The sequence below is a fragment of the Stigmatopora argus genome, chromosome 5 (assembly GCF_051989625.1).
Source record: "Stigmatopora argus isolate UIUO_Sarg chromosome 5, RoL_Sarg_1.0, whole genome shotgun sequence".
In the NCBI taxonomy this organism is placed as follows: Eukaryota; Metazoa; Chordata; class Actinopteri; order Syngnathiformes; family Syngnathidae; genus Stigmatopora; species Stigmatopora argus.
In genome coordinates, this window is record NC_135391.1 from 20692687 (window position 1) to 20716841 (window position 24155).

At 46.9% G+C, this 24155-nt stretch overlaps 2 protein-coding genes across 23 annotated transcripts in view; one reads left to right on the forward strand and one right to left on the reverse strand.

The window, feature by feature from the left end:
* The window catches only part of ttc16 (tetratricopeptide repeat domain 16), a 118386-nt gene extending 114985 nt beyond the window's left edge, over positions 1-3401 (forward strand). For 19 of the 20 annotated variants that reach the window (XM_077600097.1, XM_077600109.1, XM_077600110.1 and 16 more), the window contains one exon: positions 3257-3401. The gene's annotated coding sequence lies outside the window, so the exon portion shown is untranslated. Of the gene's footprint in view, positions 1-2257; positions 2353-3106; positions 3192-3256 lie in introns of all 20 variants that reach the window. The other variant, XM_077600091.1, reaches the window with a different exon arrangement.
* The window catches only part of LOC144074037 (protein FAM163B-like), a 31273-nt gene that overhangs the window by 3142 nt on the left and 3976 nt on the right, over positions 1-24155 (reverse strand). The window contains exons 1-2 of one of the 3 annotated variants that reach the window (XM_077600125.1): positions 16841-16935; positions 10184-10299 (exon numbers count right to left, since the gene is read on the reverse strand). In XM_077600125.1, coding sequence (XP_077456251.1) covers positions 10184-10276 — 93 coding nt within the window. In that variant the 5' untranslated portion in view covers positions 10277-10299; positions 16841-16935. Of the gene's footprint in view, positions 1-10183; positions 10300-12036; positions 12276-16840; positions 16936-24155 lie in introns of those variants that run through there. The other 2 variants (XM_077600123.1, XM_077600124.1) reach the window with 2 other exon arrangements.

Below are 24155 nucleotides of genomic sequence, written 5' to 3' on the forward strand. Positions count from 1 at the left end.
CACGCTATACAGTGAAAAGGCGGGCGTGACGGATGCGGGTGCGCACATCTTAAAGCATGACAATACACTGTATTGTCATGCTTTAAGATGTCCACTCGCAGCAACTTTCACGTCTTTATTGCAAGGGACACAGAATGAGAATTGAGTGCCTCTTAACGATGCTTTAATCCAGCCATCATATTCACCTTGAAGTAACTCCCATTCTTTCTGGTGTCGACCCGATCCTTGAGTTTCTTACTAGGTGGCTCCTCCATGCTTGCTTCCACGATATTTACTCTATGTATATCTACGCATGCGCATGTCATCCTTTATCGATATTGCCGTACGCACCGCTAAAAAAATACATACGATTGAGGATAATTTTTGCTGGTATACCGTGACAATAGTAACGATCGATGACAGTAGCGTCGTTGGCTACCAGCCTACGAGACGATCTGGATTTTAGCCAAAACGGTCTTGTTGAGATCGGTTTTCATAAATATTGGCGATTTTTTTTTCCCCGTACAAAAGTCGGTGTACGGCGTACATGATTTGAAATGGTAAAAAAACGTATAAAACGTACAAGTTGACAGGTATGTCACAGACAACGGCTGAAGACCGCGGCACGGAATGCAACATGTTAAAGAAACAAGTCCCAAGCACACTTGTACCATGTATTATCACGACTTTTTTTTTCATTTTAAGTAGGTGGGCATGCCGCCTTGTGGTTTAGAGGTTGACTCGCCTGACTTCGTTGCGGGCAGGCGTGGGCTCGATTCCAGCTGGGGGCGGTATAATTCGGAGTGCAGATGGTCGTTTGTCTCTCTGTGTGCCCTACGACTGACTGGCGATCAGTCTACGGGTGTACTCTGCCTTTCGCCCGACGCCAGCTGGGTTATGTTCCAGCAACCCCCGCAACCCTTTCGAGGATGGGCGGAATGGAAGATGAATGAATGAAAAAAAGAAGGGCGAGATTGCTGCGATTTGCTGGTCACAAATTCAGAGTGTCTCCCGCCTGGTACCCGTAGTTAGCTGAGATAGGCTTCAGCACCTGCCGTGACCCTTGTGAGGATGAGCGGTTCAGAAAATGAATGAAAAAAAGGGCGAGATTGAAAATGCTGGACTAGCGCGTGTTATGACGGCCTTTAAGTGTCCAGAAGCTCGGAAAAGAGCAAGAGAATGCATATATGGAATGGTTTGACAAACAAACATTGAACAGGTTTCTGTGCAGTGACTTGAACCTAAAGGAGGACCAACTGACTTAGTCGGGAGTAGTGACACGTCAAAATCGGGAAACGCATACCCATAGTGTGCCGCAAGGCTTATGTGGGAGATGTTGATTTGTTTCTTGGCTTTACACACAATTCCTTTGTGTACTTGATTTTCACAAGTGTCAATATATATTTGTGTTCAGTCAATATATCGCTTTCCACATTGCAATTGAAGTTATCATTTGCGAGACTATGATTTCCGAGGTGACATGAAATTCCCCTCCTATTGTAAATTGGGAAAAATTCTCGCCAAACTGACTGGGTTGTATGTATTTTGTGATTGGTTTGGGGTACAGAGCACAAGTGCCTCATGATCTCCATACTTGGGGTCTTGTGTGCATAAGATTTAAAACGTTAGTATGTATTTATTTCTCTGACGGACCGGCACCAGGTTGCTCGCAGACCAGTAAGGTGGTTGTGGACTGATGCTGTATTAGCACAAGGGTGTTAAAGCGCACCATAGGCCAAAGGCTGGGCATTCATTACCTGGCCAGCTAGCAATACACAGTATCATGATAAAGTATTTGCCACCTTCCTTATTTTTGTGTTTTTTGCATATTTATCACAGACAGGTTTCAGACTATCAAACCAATTTTGGTATGGCACAGAGACAACCAAAGGAAAGAGAAAATGTAGTTTCTAAATGACAATTTTATTTACCAAGTCAGAAAAAAATACAAACTTGTCTGGCCCGCTGTGAAAAAGTAATTGCCCCCCTTTGTTAAATCATAAAACAAATGTGACTAATCACAATTGTAGGAGATCTGAGTTCAATTTCACAGGCCACACCCACCCCTGATTATCAAGAAAACAGTTAAATAGAATCTGTCAGACAAAATGAAGTAGGGTACACGATCCAAAGAAATTCAAGTAGAAATGCGATAAAAAGTGATGGAGATCTAACAGTCTGGAAAAAGCCATTTCCAAGGCTTTGGGGCTTGTTATGAATTTGCTATAAAAAATAAGTTAAAGGTTTGTGTCATATTCAAAATATATTTTCCCGGCAGAATGTAGGATGCTTCCTGCTTGCAGACCAAAGTGATTGCTTCTATGTGATCATTGTTTGGGCAGAGTCTTCACAACAATGTGTGAAAAACAGCAGGTAACTGGGTGTTTGTTGTATAAACAATTTAGCAGTGTTCTGGCAGTTGTGAAGCTTTTACTAATTTGAGTACATCCAGTTCTCATCTCATCTCATTTTCTGAACCGCTTTATCCTCATTAGGGTTGTGGGGGTGCTGGAGCAAATCCCAGCTGTCTTTGGGCCAGCCGATCCCTGGGCACAAGGAGATGGACAACCATGCACACTCACACCCATACATAGGGGCAATTTAGAGTGTCCAATCAGCTTATCATGCATGTTTTTGGAATGTGGGAGGAAACTGGAGTACCTGGAGGAAACCCACGCAGGGGAGAATATGCAAACTCCACACAGATAGACATGACCTGGATTTGAACCCAGGACCCCAGAGCTGTGAGGCCGATGTGCTAATCACACGCGACACCGGGCCGCCCACAGACATCCTGTTCCTTTAGTTGAAATAAAGGTGTTATATTCTGAGAATCTTTTACCTCAACAAATGTTTAAGTTAACGCCCACTTTAAGTGTAAGGCTTTAAAAGTTGAGTCAGAATAACGAGAATCTCGCCTTTTCTCGAGCCAATAAAGAGAACTGGTCATTGAAGCTTCAATAATGTCTTGCCTATATTTTTGTTAACACCAGATCTTTCAGAACAAAGAAAAGAACATCCAACAATCTCTAGTGAACCACTGTGTCAGGCCCCGGACCAGATTGGTGGCTGGTTGTGCCTGCCATCATATGACAGGCCCAGCCCCTAATCACTCAAATGTTTCCAGGTGTAAGTCATCAGCCAGTGGGGAATATATAAAGCCAAGAAGAACATGACCAGGCGGCTGAATCGTCTTATCAGTTCACTGTTAGGTACCCTCTCGTATTTTCTCCTCGCCTGCCTTAATTAATCTACGACCTCTTGTTTTTGCTCCCAGGATTCCGACCACGCTCAGCCCCCACGACCACGGACAACGACTTCGCTCTCACCCTTTGTACCCTCCACTCTGGACTTCACGGCGGACTTCACGGTTACCGACTTGCCCTTCTCTTGGACGACTCTAATAAAAGATTCGATATCCAGACCTGCTCCCCTTGCCTGCTTTGGGGTCCTCTATCCCAGATCGTATCACTGTCACAGCAATTATCCACGAATCGAGAGAACTGGGAATAGTGGCAAAGCTTCCCTGGAGTGTTCGGCCAGCTAAAATTACTCCAAATCAAATCAAAAGCCTTTATTGTCATCATACACAGCTGTGTATAACGAAATTGGTGGTGCTACTCCACAAAATGCGTTTTCCCAGTAAAAGAACATAAATAAGTAATATAAAAATATAAAGAGTCACATCCTGTTAAGGTAAATTCTAAAATATTGCACAATCTAAGATATTATTGCACACCCCGAAGTCATTGCACAGAAGGTATTGTGTGTCGTGCTAACGCAAGTTCAGAGTCCTGATGCCTGTGGGGAAAAAACTGTCCTTAATTCTATTTGTCCGTGCTCTGTGAGACCTGTAGCGTCTGCCAGAGGGCAGCAACTGGAACAGGTTGTGACCAGGGTGGTATTGGTCCCTGACAATGTTCGGCTCTGCTGAGGTAGCGAGGGCTGGCAATGTCATCCAGTGAGGGCAGAGAGCAGCCGATGATCTTCTGAGTGGTGTTGATCAATCTCTGCATGGCCTTTCTGTCTGCTGCCGTGCTTCCAGCGTACCACACTGTAATGCAGTATGCCAGAATGCTCTCAACAGTGCCTCTGTAGAAGGTTACCAGAAGCTTAGTGTCCAGGTTGTTCCTCCTGAGTACCCCCAGTTTCTGGGCCTTCTTCACCACTGCCGTGGTGTTGGTAGACCAGGAGAGCTTGTCCGTGACGTGGACCCCCAGGAATTTGAAGGACTGGACCCTGTCTACGCATACTCCATTTATGAGGAGTGGGGCCACATCTATGCTGCGTTCGTGAAAATCCAGGATTAGTTCTTTAGTTTTCATGGTGTTTAGTGTGAGATTGTTCACCAAACACCACGAAGAGAGTTTGTTGACCTCATCTTTGTAGGCAGACCCCCTGAGATGAGTCCGACCACAGTGGTGTCATCGGCAAATTTGATGATGGAGTTAGACTGGTGGGTCGGTGTACAGTCGTATGTATACAGGGAGTACAGAAGAGGACTCAGTACACAGCCTTGAGGGGAGCCAGTGCTCAGTGTAATGGAGGAAGAGAGGTGGGGACCAAGTCTAACAGTTTGTGGACGGTTGGTTAAGAAGTTCTTAATCCAGCAGCAGATGGAAGAGGATAGTCCAAGGATCGAGAGTTTGTCAGCCAGAATGTCCGGTATTAGTGTTGAAGGCTGAGCTATAGTCAATGAAAAGCATCCTCACGTAGTTCCCATGGTGCTCCAGGTGGCTCAGTGCTGTGAGTAGTGCTACGGCGATGGCGTCCTCAGTGGACCTATTTGCTCTATAAGAAAACTGGTGAGGGTCAACTGAGGGAGGGATTGTATCCCTGACGTGGCGGGCGACCAACTTTTCAAAGCACTTCATGATCACAGGCATAAGTGCAACAGGCCTATAATCATTCATTCATTTTTTAGGGACAGGGATAATGGTGGCAGATTTCAGGCAGGATGGGATGATGGATTGTTGCAGGGAACTATTGAAAACCCCAGTCAGCTGGTCAGCACAGGCTTTGAGAACCTTGCCACGTACTCCGTCAGGGCCAGCAGCCTTCCTGATGTTCACAGTCCACAGTACCTGTCTCAGTTCATGTTTCTGAAGCTTCAGTGTACTGCTGCAGGGTGGTGGTGGATGTGTTGAGACTGAGTCTGATTTGTCAGTCTCAAAGCGGGCAAAGAAACGGTTCAGTTCCTCTGCTAGTGAGGCATCTGCGTTAACAGACACATTATTTTCATTGTAATTGGTAATGTGTCGTATTCCCTGCCACATCTTCTTTGGGTTATTTTCTGTGAAGTGCTCCTCAATTTTCCTTGTTTATGCTGCCTTGGCCTTTTTAATGCCTCTCTTCAGGTCTGCTCTGGCAGCGCTGTATTGTAACTTGTCCTCTGACCTGAAGGCGGTGTTACGGAATTTGATGAGTGCCTGGTTCTCACTGGTCATCCAGTGATTTTGGTTAGGAAAAACCCGGATATGTTTATTAACAGTGACCGTGTCCGTTCGGTTTTTGATGTAGGAAAGTACAGTGTCCGTTTAGTCCTGGTGGGTGTGGTGTTCAAAAAGTTCCCAAATGGTGCGGGAAAAACAGTCCTGCAGCTGAGAAAGGGTGTCCCCAGGCCATGTTTTTACTATCTTTATGTGTGTCCTTGTTAGCCTCCGGAGTGGACAGGCAGAGATGGTCGGATCCAGCTAGGTGAGGGAGGGGTGTGGCTCTGTAAGCATGTTTGATGTTAGAATAAACATGGTCTAGAGTTTTATCTCCTCTGGTGTGACACTTCACGTACTGAATAAACTTAGGCAGAACAGTCTTTAAACATGCTTTGTTGAAGTCACCAGCGACAATAAAGACTCCATCGGGGTGGTCTAGCTGCTGTTTGTTTACAGTCGCTAGCAGGAGGCTAAGTGCCATGCTAACATTAGCATCCGGTGGGATGTAAACAGCCTTTACAATGACAATCGTTAGCTCTCTAGGTAGCTAGAAGGGCCTGCACCGTACTGCCAAGAGCTCTAAATCAGGGGAACAGTGAGTGTTAATGATCCTACTGTTGCAGCACCAGTCGTTGTGTATGTACACGTAAAGTCCCCCCTTGCTTTTCCCTGATTCTTTCGAACGATCGTGTAGGTGTAGCATGCGGCTAGCTAGCGATACCGCGGCATCGGGGATTTGCGGGTGTAGCCACGTTTCCGTGATGAGAATAATGTTGCAGTTCCTGACAAAGCTGTTGGTAGCAAGCTGAAGTTCCAAATCGTCCATTTTGTGGGTGATGGATCTGGCGTTGGTCAAGAAGATACTCGGAAGCGGTGCTCTGTGCGGTTGTTTCCTTAGCTTAGCAGCTAGGCCCGCCCGGCATCCACGCTTTTGCTTTCTTTCCCTTCGCCGTCTCCGTCGGACTCTGAGTGGGGGGACTATCCACGGAGATCCCGGTGGTCTCGAGATGTCCTCGGGGATATTGTATTTTCGTTGGTAATCTGTTGTGATGGATATATCGCATCTCCTCCCGAGAGTAATTAAATCCTGGCGACTGTAGAAAAAGTTTGCCTCGCAGATGTTAGTAAATAACGATAACATTGAGAAAAAAAAACCCAATCGAGAGCAAAGAGCCGCTGCACCCGTGCGCGCCGCCATCTTGGATCCAAGAGTGCGATGACTCAACCAGAACGTCACAAAAGAACCTAAAAAAACAAGAGCTTTGTCGCGAACCTGAACCGCCCATTGCCACTCTGGCCATTCCGCGGGATTATCAAACGAGAAGTTTGACAGGGGATTGATTTTCGCCATGCTGCTGTCATGCTTTGTCTTTTTATCTGACCACTTCTGACACCAGTAGAATGATCCAAGTCACTCGAGTACTTCAGTTTACCTTCTTTACTAACAACAGCAACAACATTCCCCCGATTTGGGAATTCTGGACATTATATTTTGACCCACTCAGCCATGCCTCCGCTGTCTTACACAAAGGATCAGCTGTTAGCGCTACGCAACACCTGGATTCCCCTGGACCTGGACCTGGACCTCCCCGCGGAGTTAAAGAGGAAGAGAAGAGGATGCAGAGCTGGACGAAAATGTCAGGAGAGAAAGCGACGCTTCAGACCCAGCATTCCATCTATTATTATGGGGAACGTAAGATCTCTCCCCAATAAGATGGAAGAGCTAACGGCGCTGACCAAACAACAACGACAATATCGGAATATCTGCATTATGTGCTTCACGGAGACCTGGCTGAATGAACTAATTCCGGACTCTCTCGTCTCCTTGGACGGTTTTCAGCTGGTGAGGGCGGACAGAGATGCTGAGGAGAGCGGTAGGAAGAAAGGGGGGGGACTGGCTGTTTTTATTAATAGTAGATGGTGCAGCCCCGGGCACATTACTGTGAAGGAGCGACTCTGCACTCGAGATATCGAGCTAGTAGCTGTTAGCATCAGGCCGTTTTACATCCCCCGGGAGTTCTCGCACGTTATCATAATAACTGCGTATATACGTCCCTCGGCCGATGCGACAGTCGCCCGCGAGCTGCTTCACGCCACTGTGTCCCGGCTGCAAACGTCACACCCCCAGTCTCTCCTTCTTATCTCTGGTGACTTTAACCATGCTCATGTACATTTATGTGTATGTATGTATGTATATATGTCCTAAGCAACACGCTTATTTAATTATATATTTATTCATGTATTTATTTCTTGACCTACTTATTACCTATCTATTACCTATCTATTTATGTCTAAAATGCCTTTCCTATTCCTGCATCCTCACCCTCTTGCCACTGGAACAACGAAATTTCCCGAATACGGGATGAATAAAGTTATCCAATCCAATCCAATCCAATATCACAGACGCTGTAACTTGTGTTACTCCTGTTACTTATTAAAATTTATACTTTTACTAGTCTATAACCCTTTTGACTTTATTCATACTGATCATGTATCTTGTTTGTATTATACTTCAAATCATCTATGTATTTATACTTTTAGTTTCATGCCTAATCTTTATAACTGGTTTTCAACACAGTTCTCCTTTGTTCTGCAAATTCAGCCTTATTCTTTAGGACTCATAATTCTTCTTTTGAAGCACTGGTTGTCTCAAGCTTCAGATGGGGTGCAGCGTGGGATGTTCCAGCTCTGGCCTTGGTTCCAAATACCATAATAAAGTTCCTACTATTTTATCAAGCATCTGAACGATAAGACAGTTTAATTGCCAAAACTAGTTAGCAATGAAAAACAACTCAAAATTTAGAAGTTCCTTCTAAACCAGGGGTGGGCAAACTATTCCACAAAGGGCCGCAGTGGGTGCTGGTTTTCATTCCATCCCATAAAGACAACATCTTTTCACTAATCTGGTGTCCTACCAATGCAATCAGTGGATTGCAGTCAGGTGCTTCTGTTTTCTCATTGGGCAAAGTGTCGGTGCTGGATCGGTTGGAACAAAAACCTGCACCCATAGCGGGCCTTGAGGACTGGTTTGCCCACCCCTGTTCTAAACTGAAACATGCCTACTAATGTGGAAATTAAAGCCCATCTTTTGCTGGAGATATGGGTGTCAGATGTCCAATTGGTTTTTGCCCATGGGACTCCGGAGGCAGCTGATAGGTACCGGGTGGCCAAGCGGCACGTGGCGCTAGTCGTCTCTGAGGCAAAAACTCGGGCATGGGAGGAGTTCGGTGCAGCTATGGAGAACGACCTGTGGATGGTTTCCAGGAAATTTTGGTCCATCATCCGACACCCATATCTCAGAAGGGGGAAGCAGCGCACCATCAACACAGTGTATAGTGGGAATGAGGCGCTGCTGACCTCGACTCTGGATGTTGCAATCGGTGGCCCGAATACTTTGAAGACCTCCTCAACTCCACCAACACACCTTTCCATGAGGAAGCAGACCCGGATGATGCGGGTACAGATTATCTGATCTCTGAGGTTGAAGTCACTGAGGTGGGCGTTGGGGTTAGGAGTTTGTCCAACCAGTCTTAATGTGCTCTGTGTCCCCCGGGAAATCTTGAGGGGGTAATCCGGGTGTATGGGGTTCCGGAACCCCTGCTACGCGATGTCCGGTGTCCAGTGTCATAGGCTGGTCAGCGCAGCCGGCAGTAAGTCAGATCCGTCTCCAGTGGGGGTTCGACTCCGCCAAGGCTGCCCTATGTCACCGTTTCTGTTCATCACTTTTACGGCCAGAATATCTAGGCGCAGTCATGGCGTTGAGGGGGTCAGGTTTGGAGGCCTCAGTATTGCATCCTTGCTGTTTTTGCAGATGATGTAGTTCTGTTGGCTTCATCAATACGTGATTTCCAACTATCGCTGGAACGATTCGCAAACGAGTGTGAAGCATCCCGATGAGAATCAGCACCTCCAAATCTGAGACCATGGTCCTCAGTTGGAAAAAGGTGGTATGCCCTCTCTGGGTCAGGGATCAGGTCCTTTGCCAGGTGGGGGAGTTTAAGTATCTTGGGGTCTTGTTGAGGAGAGAGGGAAGAATGGAGCGGGAGAACGGCAGGCGGATCAGTGCGGCATCTGAAATGATGCGGACTCCGCACTGGTTCGTCGTGGTGAAGAAGGAGCTGAGCCAATAGGCGAGGCTCTCTGTTTACTGGTCGATCTATGTTCCCACCCTCATCTATGGTCACGAGCTGTGGGTCGTGACCAAAAGAACGAGATCCTGGATACAAGCGGCTGAAATGAGTTTCCTCCGCCGGATGTCCGGACTCCCCCTTAGAGATAAGGTGAGAGGTTCGGTCATCCGGGAGGGACCCGGAGTAGAGCTGCTGCTCCTCTGGATCGAGAGTAGCCAGATGAGTGTGCTCTGACATCTGATCAGGATACCCCCTGGACTCCTCCCTCAGGAGGTGTTCCGGGCACGTCCCATCGGGAGGAGGAAACGGGGCCGTTCTCGGACACGCTGGGAAGACTATATATTTTTCTTACATTACATATTTTATTTTTAATAAATACACTTCTAGATAATTCTACTTGTGTACTTGTATTCATGTATAGGCGTAAAAACATATATGGTAGTAATAATAGGGGTGATCCTACTTCGGTGTTTTTCGATTATGTCTGGTCTACATTATCCGTGAAATTTGAGGGATTACTGTAGTTAAAGTCCAAATTGCGTGACTGCATTGACAATAATCCACAGTGTATTAAAGGTCATTATCCTTCACAGTAACATCCTGTAAAAAAGTCATTTCACACTGTCAAGTGAGTAGACGTACCTGCAACCTACATAAACACAACACAGCAACTATGGTGAGTAAGATGACGGTAGCAAGAATTCCCCCTGCGATGACCACTGTCCCGGCTGACATTCGAAATGCTCTCCATCAACAGCCTACAAGTGATGAAGAAGAGCAGGGTGACCAACCATACAGAAACAACAGGAAGAAAAAGAGACACACCCTTGGAACAAGTTTGGAAGGGTTAGTTGCATGTTTACGCAGGAAGTCTGCATAATAAAAAAAAAAAAAAAAACAAGACTTGGAAGTTCTAGCCTCAATATTATTCACCGATATAGTTTCTCTCTCCTTTGGACATGCTCAAACCATCAAAGTCACGTCTCTCTGATCTTGTCTCCAAAACGTCTAACCTTAGGTGTCCCTCCTATCACCACATTTATAATCCTATCAAACCTGGTCACTCTAAAGGAGAATCTCAGTATTTTTATCTTCTCTACCTCTGGGTCCACATTTACTGCCTCTAGGCCAGTGTTTCCCATTCAATTTTTGGTTTGAAAGAATCTCAAGGCACAGCACCATGTGAATATTTAAAACTGTATGTCACTTTTTACCAATATAATCCTTCTCATCAATGTTTATTGAAGGGAATCAAAGAAAGATTATTCCAAGATCAACATTTTCACACCGACCTAATGTCACCAAAAGTTGATGTCTGCAGACCCCGAACATCTTGCAGTTTAAGTAATGTTATGTTAGAAATCTCATAATTTTATGACTTTTCCTCCCAAGATAATTTAAATCTAACATTATCCAAACAGCAGTTTTGTGCTCACGCAGACTTAACGTCGACAAAAGTTGAAGTCCGTGAAGCCAAACAAAATTCGGTTCACGTTACAGAAAAATAAGCAACCAAGTGATTTTAATCTCATAGTGTTATGATTTGAACATTGTGCAATACTAGTACAATCTATGATATGATATTTGTCATAATTGGATCTTGTAATAGTTGAATTGTAATCTCTGGATATTAAAATGTTTGTCTTGGAATATTACAATGTATGAATTCTTGTAATTTACATTAGCACACCTGACCATTTCTCATGCCACAACAGTGTGCTGCGGCACAGGAGTTGGGAAACGCTGCTCTAAGCCATCATATTCCAAGCTGATTCCTGTCTCACCTCAAATGTTAGTTCAATCACCATGCTGGACAACAAAAAGGGCAACTGGTGAAATCCCACTTCAAGACCAAACTCCTGCCACTCCTACTGCTCACCTCCATGCTGTAGTACAACTGCCACACATGTCCTGATCTATTCTGACATACATCTTTGCTATTACAGACTTCCCAATGCAGTACCAACATTCCTGCTCTAGGAACTGTGGTACTCCTCTTTGGGATGAAGCCTTACTTGTTAAGATCGGCATTCGTGGTGAAGCGGAGTTGGATCAAAAATGCAGGGAAGCAGACAGAGACAGAGGAATGGGGTGCACTAAAGTGTTCTTTTAATAGACATTCTCGTTCCCTTAAAACAAACCTTAAGGCAAAACCCAGGGAAATGTGACAAATTTACAACAAAGATAGACAACATTTACGAGGGAATCACACAAGGGGAATGAGGAGCACGAGAACTTAAACGTGGCATAAGTGAACAGATGATTTGACAAGGGGCACATAATGACTATGGGTTTAAATAGACAGATAGGGTTTAATGAGAGAATCAGAAACATCTGGATGACAAGAGAGGCAAACAAGGGGTGGGCAACAAACAGGGAAAATCACTGGGGAATTACAAGTTACACAAAGGGAAATGATAACACTATTCAAAAAATAACCCAAACTACCCCAAAAGAACCCAAACATAACAATACTGCTGCTCACAAATACTTACTTCCTTTCACACTCAGGTGGAGGTGTGTGTATGTGTGTCCGTGTTTTCACCTCCCCTCTTATCCAGCTGTTTTGTGTTAATTTGATTAGCCCTGGGAGGTATATAAGGAGAATGTTTGGTGACGTCAGTGTGGGAGTATTATTTCTTTCATCCCGTGTGTGGCATACGAGTAAGTCATGTTCAGGTTTTCGCCATCGTCCATGGCCTCAAAGCATGCACCGCCGTGGACGTCCATGGCCTCCAAGCATTTGCCGCTGTCGTCGTCCACGGCCTCCAAGCATGCGCCACCGTCGTCGTCCACGGCCTCCAACTATGCGCCGCCATCCAGGGCTCCCAAGAATACTTCCACCAATCAACGAACCCAGTGATATCTCCAAACCTAGTAATCCGAGCCCCAAGATATATTTTTAATTGTCACAGCCGTCACCCTATGTTGATCAGTATTCGGATCACTTTTCCCCAGACACAAATCCGGACGTTTTCCCAGCCGCTTTTTCGGACGCTTCCCCAGAGTATGACTCGGCGAAACCTTTCTGGGGGTCTCCACGTGGCGGATTGTGGGGAAGCACAGGCAGCCGCTATGCCCAGCCGGGGAACCCTTTCCCATGTCACCGACGAACGTGGCCGGACCATGCCTTCTGCCCGACAACGGTGGCGTGCATCACGGCGGCGAGGGAGGATGAAGCGGCGTGCCAATGCCCATGTCGGAGCATGGTCACAACGTGATCGTGGCGGGATGATAACTGCCATCACGGTTCATGGCGTGATTACGACAGCCATCTTGAGATGGGGCATGGTAGCGGCGGCCATTTTGATACAGGGCAGGATGACAGCTGATCGTTTAAGATGGGGGTGGATGATGGCAACCACCTTGAAGTTGGACAAATCAACTTGGGCTCTTTGAGACCCGGCATGAAAATGTAGGAAATTTTGGAGGCGTGGGAAGAGGAGGACCGTCGCTTGCAGCACCAACACCCCGCACCCTCGCGCCAACACCGGCGCCTCGCTCCAACGCACCAACACCACGCACCCTCGTGCCGACACCGGCGCCTCGCTCCAGCTCACCAACACCCCGCACCCTCGCGCCGACACCGGCGCCCCGCACCCTCGCGCCGACACCGGCGCCCTGCACCCTCGCGCCGACACCGGCGCCCTGCACCCTCGCGCCGACACCGGCGCCCTGCACCCTCGCGCCGACACCGGCGCCCTGCACCCTCGCGCCGACACCGACGCCTCGCTCCAGCGCACCAACACCCCGCACCTTCGCGCCGACACCGGCGCCTCGTTCCAGCGCACCAACACCCCGCACCCTCGCGCCAACACCGGCGTCTCACTCCAGTGCACCAACACCCCGCACCCTTGCGCCAACACCGACGCCTCGCTCCAACGCACCAACACCATGCACCCTCGCGCCGACACCGGCGCCTCGTTCCAGCGCACCAACACCCCGCACCCTCGCGCCAACACCGGCGCCTCGCTCCAACGCACCAACACCACGCACCCTCGTGCCGACACCGGCGCCTCGCTCCAGCGCACCAACACCCCGCACCCTCGCGCAGACACCGGCGCCCCGCACCCTCGCGCCAACACCGCCGCCCCGCTCTCGTGCGGGGCCCGGCGACGGCAAATTTTCCTGGCGGAGGCCAGGAAGGCAGTCATCTTGCCAGGGGCCCCGGCGACGGCGATTCTCCTGGCAGGGGCCAAGACGGCGGCAGGAACCTGAAGGACTTGGGCGGCCATCCTTCTGGTGGGGGCCAAGACGGCGGCGAGAACCTGGAAGCCTTGGGCGGCCATACTTCTGGCGGGGGCCAAGACGGCGGTGAGAAGGACAAGGACTTGGGAGCTCTGGACGATGGAGTATACTTGGGAGCCATGGACGACACATGCTTGAAGGCCGTGGACGAAGACGCATGCTTGGAGGCCGTGGACGGCGACGGCGGCGCATGCTTTGAGGCCGTGGATGACGACGGCGGCACATGCTTGGAGGCCGTGGACGACGACGGCGGCGCATGCTTGGAGGCGTGGACGACGACGGCGGCGCATGCTTGGAGGCGTGGACGACGGCGGCGCATGCTTGGAGGCCGTGGACGACGACGGCGGGGCATGCTTGGAGGTCGTGGACGACGACGCGGGGCATGCTTGGAGGCCGTGGACGACGACGGCGGGGCATGCTTGGAGGCCGTGGACAACGACGGCGGGGCATGCTTGGAGGCCGTGGACGACGACGGCGGGGCATGCTTGGAGCTCGTGGACGACGACGGGGCATGCTTGGAGCCCGTGGACGACGACGGCAGGGCATGCTTGGAGCCCGTGGACGACGACGGCGGGGCATGCTTGGGGGCCTGACGACGACGACGGGGCATGCTTGGAGGCCATGGAGGATGACGGCAGGGCATGCTTGGAGGCCGTGGAGGACGACGGTGGGGCATGCTTGGAGGCCGTGGGCGACGACGGCGCCGCATGCTTGGAGGCCGTGGGCGACGACGGGGCCGCATGCTTGGAGGCCGTGGACGACGACGGTGGGGCACGCTTGGAGGCCGTGGACGACGACGGCGGGGCATGCTTGGAGGCCGTGGGCGACGACGGCGGGGCATGCTTGGAGGCCGTGGACGACGACGGCGCCGCATGCTTGGAGACAGTGTACAACGACGGCGCCGCATGCTTGGAGGCCGTGGACGGCGCCGCATGCTTGGAGGCCGTGGACGGCGCCGCATGCTTGGAGGCCGTGGACGGCGCCGCATGCTTGGAGGCCGTGGACGGCACCGCATGCTTGGAGGCCGTGGACGGCGCCGCATGCTTGGAGGCCGTGGACGGCGCCGCATGCTTGGAGGCCGTGGACGGCGCCGCATGTTTGGAGGCCGTGGACGGCGCCGCATGCTTGGAGGCCGTGTACGGCGCCGCCTGCTTTGAGGCCGTGGACGACGACGGCGCCGCATGCTTGGAGGCCGTGGACGACGACGGCGCTGCATGCTTGGAGGCCGTGGACGACGACGGCGCCGCATGCTTGGAGGCCGTGGACGACGACGGCGCCGCATGCTTGGAGGCCGTGGCCGACGACGGTGCCGCATGCTTGGAGGCATGGACGACGCAATACTGAGGACACTGTTCATCGGACTACCTGCTCCTAGATACAGTGGTACCTTGAGATACGAGCTTAATGCGTTCCGGGACTGAGATCGTATGTCGATTTACTCGTATCTCACAACAATGTTTCCCATAGAAATTAAAAACAACAAAAAACAAATTAATTCGTTCCAATCGTCTGAAAAAGCACCAAAAAACTGGATATTGGAATGGAAAAACATTTTTATTTGTTCTAATTTGCCATCTATTAACGAAGTAACAAATAACTAGTGGTTATGATGTTTAATAGTACTAAAATTAGACGGATATCACGGAGGGGAGAGAGACAGAGACTTTGCACGGCAACGTGCTCGTATCATAACATAAACAAATTTAAATAAACTTGGATTACGATACAGACACTTAAAAATAAGTTTAATATAACCTTACACTAAACTTAATTCTAATTTTGTTTTAAATTCTTATCAGCCCTAAGCTCACATACAATATATTTCCGCCTGCTGTGCGACCTATTTCCGTGGAATCTGAGGACGTGAACTCTGACAAAGTGTTTGAGGAAGAAAATTGTGATTCATTTGCTGATGTTGAGGACTGTGACTATCTTGAGGAAACCAGATGTTTCCTGAGAAACAGCACACACCCGATTTCTGAAGCAACAAATGTGGAAATTAGCAAAAGCACACACACATCAAATATTGTACACATACACATTTGTCTGATGCAATAAATGCAGAATGCAGCTCAAAGTGGATGGGAAAAGCAAAAGAAAAAGGTTAAGAAACTCTTTTCACCCTGACCAGAAAAGTGTTTCCTGTCTCATTCCTGTGTGCTTACAAATGTTAAATTGGTGACCCTGACATTTAAATGGTCCTTCGAGCCTACCGTATTTTCTCGCATAGAAGCCGCCTCTGCGTGAAAGCCCTACCCTTAAAATTTCCTTAAAATCGTTGAATTTTAAGGAAGTTTTAAGGAAAATTTATGGGAATTTAGCAGTGGCGGTCCGTGCATTTTCTGGTAGCGCCTTCAACGTATCAATCCAACCCCCAAAACTATTTGATGGCTATAAAACCTCTACTGCAGCTACAGTTGCGACACATGGAAAACAATCAATAAATCAATGCACAAAAATGGGGTAAAATCCACTTCCTAGCAGCATTTCATGATTAAATACAAATACTGGAGCTTTTCAGACATTAAAACCAGGCCAGGGGGGTGATTTTCCCGGGAAAAGACAGCGATGAACGTCAATGGCGTACGGGCAAACATTGCCCGAAAATGGGGTAAAATCCAGTTGAAAACAGCATTTATTGATTAAATACAGATACTGGAGCTTTTTAGACATCAGAACTGGGCCCGGAGTATCATTTACCCGGTAAAAAGACAGCGATGAACGTCGATACGTCCATATACGCCCATACGTGAAACGGCAAAAAATGCACTAAAATGAAGTAAAATCCACTTCCTAGCAGCATTTATTGATTGAATACAAATACTGGAGCTTTTGAGACATTACAACCAGGCCAGGTGGGTTATTTTTCTCGGGAAAAGACAGCGATGGACGTCAATGGCGAAATGCCAAAAAATAAACTTGGGTAAAATGGGGTAAAATCCACTTCCTAGCAGCATTTTGTGATTAAATACAAACACTGGAGCTTTTCAGATATCAGAACCGGGCCCACAATTGAAATATTATTTAGGAATATAGCCATATTATACTCACCAAAAATCATTTTTAACTGTACACAATATCCATCCTCCTTTCTTTCTTCCTTCTTTTCTATCGCCATCGAAGCTAATGATGAAAGTCGAGCCTGTCCTGTCATATTTCCGGCATAGTCCGTCTTGAAAATGGCTTTAAATCAACACAACAATATATCTGCTAGTGCAGCTAAGTTAGCGCACTGAAAGTGGCGCACACACCATTTTCCCGGCTGTAACAGGCTTGCTAGCTTCGGAGTTGACCGCCCTTTCTTAATGATGTCCATTTTTTTCTGGAAAAGTCTGTCTGGAAAATAGCTTTGTGAGCAAATCTGCAACTAAATCCATTTGTTTTTGCCTCTGTCGGCCATTGTGGGTGGAGTTTGCGATCTCTGGCTGCCTCACTATGGCTTTGGCCCGCCTACTAGCCAATCATAGTTGGTGAAAGCAATGACGTATCCCAGCCAGCAAAATGCCAATGGCTGCGAAAAAGTATTGTGGGGTTGCCAACTCGAAATCTGATTGGTTAAAAGCAACAGTCTTGTTTAATGCAGCAGAGCCCACAGAACTGATTGTGAAGGCATTGAGGCAGATTTCTGATCCTGGCAACAAATAATGGCTGAAATGTGATTGGTTAAATGCTTCAATATGAAAACACACATCTGGAAGCAGTGTAACCAGGGGGAAAATTAATGAAAGGAAGCTAACAGACCATTTGGAATAATAAGTATTGATGGACAAAATATAATATGATTCAGATATTTCTTAGGCCAGCAGAGAAGGCCCTGACGGCCCGCCACTGGAATTTAGGTTATTATGGACTAATGGTAGTCTTCTCTAAAATGCAATACTCAAGGCTAACAAACGACATTTCAAACATGATACCTCGCTGGGGAGGCATTTGTAAACAGAGCAAAACAATAACTTTATGACAGATAAGCTGTGTGTGTGAGGAGAAATCCTGCTTTTTCCAGCGAGTCTAAAACTTACAGTTAGCGGGTAAGAGCGGGTTTCCGTTGAACATTTCAGAATAAGAGCAAAACGCGAGCTGCATGATATGCAGGGTTACGTGGTTACTTTCGCATTTTTTGGATTCTACACAGAAAATGTCTTTCCTTGTGATAGAAAATCTGTTTGGTGAAAGACTGGTTATTTGGCTTCAAAATTGGGAACAGAGCAAGATAGCCATTTTTGACCAATTGATTTCTAAGGGCTTGTAGAAAGAGTGAGCAAATCTTACATTGGGTTTTTCATCTATTTCATATTTAATGATAAAACTAGCTTTTGGAAGATAAAATATCATTCATATTGTTTTTGAATGGGTGGTTTGTTAAAAAAATACTTTAACATTAGGGATTTGTTGGCTAGAGAGAATGGGCTGAGAAATTTGACAATATCATGGCATATTGGCAACAATTTGTGAGTCATTTTATCAAACACTAAAATTTATCATTGGGACATGCCTAGTGAAAAGTTATATTTCTCTAATTTGCTTATTATAGGTTTTAGTTGTGGTAACAGTGCGCTACGGAAGATGGCTCTTATCTTAAGTAAACATCGTCTCCTTGGTAGGGGTGAGATGGGTCAGTTGCGGGAGGAACTCTGCCAGTGATTTAGCTGTCCTTGGGTAGGTTAACAAAATGGGTTTGATTCAAGAATTAGATCTTAAATATTAAGAATTAGTATTTGGGTGTCATTTTGTAGCACTCTTACCCCATCCTTGTCACCTCCGCCACTAATAATAATAATAATAATAATCGGACATAGGCCCTGTCGTCATTATCAACAACACAAAAAAGCCTACTTGTCATCACACCCAGAAACTGCGTGTGACGAAATTGGTGGTGCTTCTCCATAAGCTGCGTTTACTCGGCAAAAGACCTAAATAAGTGCAAGTTAAATCCTGGCGACTATAAGATAACGAACGACACCGAACTGGAGAGTCAGTGCGCGCCGCCATCTTGAGTATCATGATATATACACTACCATCTCCTTCCTTTTCTTACAGTTAGCCTTGGACCAGAATCGTGGTGCCTCTCCCCATCCTACCCCTGCTCTTCCTGCCTGAACTCTGCTCATGATCTCCTGATGATGCAGTGTATTGACAGCTTGGTCAACCTCAGCCTGGGTTTTCCACCTCCGGAACCTTGATGTTGGTGTTCCTTACTGATTGGTCAGTGGATTCTCTTAGCTCAAGAACCAGCCTAGACTTCTATTGCCTGTAGCCCAGACAGATAGACTGCAGTGACAGTTGCAGGGCATTCCTCTCATAGAGGCCCGTTTCAGAAAGGCACCATGAGAGACCGAGCCACTTTCTGATGAATGAATTGTCTTTTCCATCAATCTTGCTCATGGTGGATGATGAGATCTTGCTCATTTTCAAGGGCCACATTACCGTAATGTAGAGTGTGAACTGATAGCACCAGACTTTGTACTTTCCAGGGAGTTGGCTCTGGTAAATCATTGGCAGGCCATTAGTGAGTTGTTTCATGGTGGTCCATAACATCTGTTTATCACACAGCTCTGCAGTGTACTGCCTCCCCAGACTTTTAATGGGTTGCTCAGAGAGGAGGGAGATTTTTTCTCCCCGACGACAAAAGTGGTGTTGTCGTTTCTGACTCCTCTTCTGAGTGACAGGCTATGGGATTTGGAGGGGTTGATCTTCATCCTGGCCCATGACATCAACTCACCCATCCTCTTCAGCAGTCGAGATGTGCATGCTGCTGTCTGAAGGAACCTGGTGACGTCGTCCATGTAAATCCTCAATGGGGGTACCTCTGTCCAGATGGTAATTTGATTACTCAGACCATTTGTCTTGCTTAAATGAGGATTACCTCAAAGGCTGCCACAAAGAGGATTGGAGGTATGGTGCACCCCATTGCAATACCCACTTCTAGCTGCTGCCAACCGGTGGCCCTGGAGGGCAAAGCACATCTGCAGGTCGCGGAAGTAAAGTGCTATCAGTTTCTTCTTGTGCGGTCGATTGGTTGCCGGTCTTTTGGTCACCGGTCTTTTGGTCGCGGTCTTTAGGTCGCCCGGAAGTTTGGTCGCCGGTCTTTTTTGTCGCCGGTCTTTTTTGTCGCCGGTCTTTTGGCCGCGGTTTAGTCCCCCAAATGATCGGCTGCTGCCATCTACTGTCAATTTATTAAAAAGAAACAAAGCAAATTCACAGATGGTGTTTTTATTGAAGCAGTCCAATGAACCTTCATTCTCTCAGGGAGAACTTGCAATGTTGAAATACTTTAGATTAGATGGTCATTTTTATCAAACAAGTAAAAGTATTAGTATACTTTTAGCCCGGAACTTTGACATTAAAATAAAAGGCAATATGTACAATTAATTTATTAAAAAGAAGACAAAGCAAATTCACAGATGGTGTTTTTATTGAAGCAGTAAAACTTAAAAATTCTAGCAACCTTCATTCTCTCTGGGAGAAATAAGAGCACTCATTTAACACATCAGCTGCTGCCATCGACTGTCATAGGCGTCCATTTAACACACATTATTATTTTATTAACCAAATAAAAGTGGGGATTTGGATTAAATGGGTGCCGGGTTAAAAAAGCTCTCGCAGGACTATGGAAACCCGGCTCGATTCGAGAACAATATAGAGTACCTGCAAGCCATTGCATACAATTTGAAATAAAAACTCCCATCTGTGAATTCCCTTTGTACATAATTTGTAAGTTTGTATTTGTAATTTTTGTACAGAATTTGTAAGTTTTACTGCTAGAATTTTTAAGTTTTTCAAAAAACCGAAGGTTTTTTGAGCGTCTGCTGGCAACCCTTGGCAGTGTCCCCAATCAGAAGGAGTTTCAACTCCAACATCCGACAGAGCTTCTCACATGTCTGAGGAGAGGTGGGGGATATTGAGTCCAAGTCAGTCCAATGTTTCGTGCAGCTGGGGAGCAATGTTTGTGGTCAGTACTTCAAAAGAGACCATTACTGGTTTGAAGGGAGATTTGAACCCCTCTGCATTTCCCACTTGCTTTTCTTTTCTTTAATTTGTTTCTTCTTTTCAGCCACTAAAGTAGGATTTTTTGTGTTTGCACAACATGAGGCATTGTGGCTATCTTTACCACAGGCAAAGCAGTACCAGCGTTTTTGTTTTTTTAATTTGATTCTTTTTAATCGGCCCCTTCAAATTGGTCTTAGCATGAACTGGCTCTCCTTTCCTTCATTGAAAATTTTCAGCCGTTCCTGTGTCATCACTACTTTTTGCCTTCTTGCGACATTAATGAGGTTAGTTGGCATTGTAGACTGGCTACTTGGGTCTGAAGATTCTCAATGACATCAACACTGTGCTCATGTCTCTCTCCTGACACAATAGGATATGTATTATTTTTGACAGACAGAGCCATAAACAATTAATATTTTTAAATGTTATTCCTAGAAAAGACACTCAGACTTCAAAAGTAAAAATGCAAGAAAATGTGTGCTTTTTTATTCATTTCACAACTTTTAAAGTATAAAATGTCTCTGAATTCTTTTGTCAATTTTACGCTGCTGCTAATCAATGAGTGTCAATGGGAGTGTGTATGCAGAACAGTCTAATCAAAAACATCATTAAAAAGGCGCTAGAGGTAGTGTCGGCGCCACAGTACCGACGTGACACTCCTATTGGTGCATTCAGGACTCAGCTCTCACACAAGCGGTTTCCATATTTTACCTCACAGTGCGATATGCCACATGCACTCATCAAAAGAGCAACATGTGGCTCCCGAATCATAGGTTCCCTACCCCTGCTTTGAAGCTGGAACTGAACTTGTTGTTTAATAGTCCCCATATGTTTTTTCAATAGACTGGTTATAACTTGCTATCTGTCTTCTTCAGATTGGATCGGATTGGATAACTTTATTTATCCCGTAGTTGGGAAATTTTGTTGTCACAGTAGCAAGAGGGTGAGGATGCAGAAATAGGCAAATAGGCAAATAAGCATTTTAGACATAAATAGATAGGTAATAAGTAAGTAAATAATTAAATACATGCATAAATATATAAATAAATAGGTGTGTTACTGATATATATATATATATATAATTATTATATATCTATATATATACATATACATAAACCCATACGTGTACATACACATATATACATACATACACATACATATATAAGCACATAATAATAATAACAATAATAATCGGACATAGGCCCCTGTCGTCATTATCAACAACAAAAGCCTACTTGTCATCACACCCAGAAACTGCGTATGACGAAATTGGTTAAAAAAAAAAATCACATATATACATATATACACAGAGATGTACATGCATGCATACGGTAGGTCTTAACACAGCCATTTTTTTGTTAAAGAGCCTGACAGCTGATGGGAGGAAGGATCTGCGGAAGCGCTCCTTCCTGCAATGAGGGTGCCGCAGTCTATTGCTAAAAGAGCTTCGGAGGGACTCCACAGACTCATGCAGGGGGTGGGAGGTGCTGTTCATGATGGACATCATCCTGGTCAGCATCCTCCGCTCTCCCACTTCTTCCACAGAGTCCAAAGGACAGCCCAGAACAGAGCTGGCCCTCCTGACCAGCTTATTCAGCCTGTTCCTGTCCCTCTCCGTGCTCCCGCATCCCCAACAGAGCACTGCATAAAACACTGTAGATGCCACCACAGTGTCGTAAAAAGTCCTCAGCAGTGTCCTGCACACTCCAAAGGACCGTAGACTCCTCAGTAGGTAGAGGCGGCTCTGGCTCCTTTTATACAGGGGATCTATCTTTGTGGCCCAGTCTAGTTTGTTGTTGAGGTGAACACCCAGGTACTTAAAATTCTCCACGATTTTAATGTCTGTACCCTGGATGTTCACCTGAGTGGTCTGTTGAGGATTCCTCCGAAAATCGATGACCATTTCCTTTGTCTTACTGGTGTTGATATAGAGGTGGTTTTGCCTACACCAGTCAAAAGGATGTGATGACTCACCTGTACTCCAGGTCGTTCCCGTCCGTCACTCGTCCAACAATAGCGGTGTCGTCAGAGAACTTCTGGAGGTGGCAGGTGTCTGTATTATGTTTGAAGTCTGATGTGTAGAGGGAGAAGAGGAGTGGGGAGAGCACTCTGCCTTGTGGGGTGCCCGTGCTGCAAGCTACCACATCAGATGCACAGTCCTGGAGTCTCAAATATTGTGGTCTGTCAGTGAGGAAGTCGATGATCCATGCGGCTAGGTGGTTCCTTACTCCAGCCTCTTCCAGTTTCCCTCTCAGTAGGACCGGCTGAATGGTGTTGAACGTACTGGAGAGGTCAAATAACATCATTCTCAGCGTGCTTCCCGTGTTCTCCAGGTGTGAAAGAAATCTGTGCATCAGGTAGGTGGTAGCATCTTCTACACCAATGCCTGGACGATAGGCGAACTGCAGAGGGTCCAGCTCTCCATTCATCCAGGGGCTGAGGTGATTGAGGATGATTCTCTCCGATGTCTTGATCAGGTGAGAGGTTAGTGCTACCAGCCTGAAGTGGTTTGGCTCGCTGGGGTTCGCAGTCTTTGGAACTGGGACCACACAGGAAGTTTTCCACAAGGTGGGGACCTTCTGCAGACTGAGGCTGAGGTTGTAAATATGGAGAATCACTTTGCCAAGCTGATCCGCACACTCCCTTAGTAGTCTGGAGCTGAGGCCGTCTGGACCGGTAGACTTCCTTGCCTCGATCTTCTTTAGCTGTTTTATCACCTGATCGACAGTAATGCAGAGACCGGTGGAAGAGGTGGAGGAGGAGGAGAATGAGGGGGGGAGAGTTGCTTCTAGTCTGGGGGGTCAGGGGAGTGGGGGCAGGACTGAATCTGTTAAAGAACTGATTCAGTTCATTGGCCCACTCCCTGTCTCCGGACTCCGGGTCTCTCTCACTGTTGCCTCCATGGCCTGAAATGGTCCTCAAGCTCCTCCAGGCCTCTTTGGTTTTGCCTCTCTGGAGTTGGTTCTCTAGCTTCCTCCTGTAGATGGTCTTTCCCTTCCTTATCTCTCTCTTCAGCTCCTTCTGGACCATTTTCAGACTCTCTTTCTCCCCAGACCTAAAAGCCCTCTTCTTCTTGTTCAGGAGGGCCCTTAGATCAAAACAGTCCCTCAGTACCATGCTGGTCTCATCGGTCCACCTCTGTGGTAGGTTTTATTTTCCTCACCATTGGGATGTAGGTGGGGATCAGATGGACCAGGTTGTGGTCTGAGCGGCCCAGTGGGGGCAGGAGGACTGAGCTGTATGCCTTCTTTGTGTTGGCATACAGCAGGTCCAGAGTTTTTTGTTCCCTGGTGTGGCACTTCACATACTGAGTGAAGGTGGGGAGAGTAGAAGTCAAGGGAGCATGGTTAATGTTGGGTTTATTCTGGGATGTTAGTAT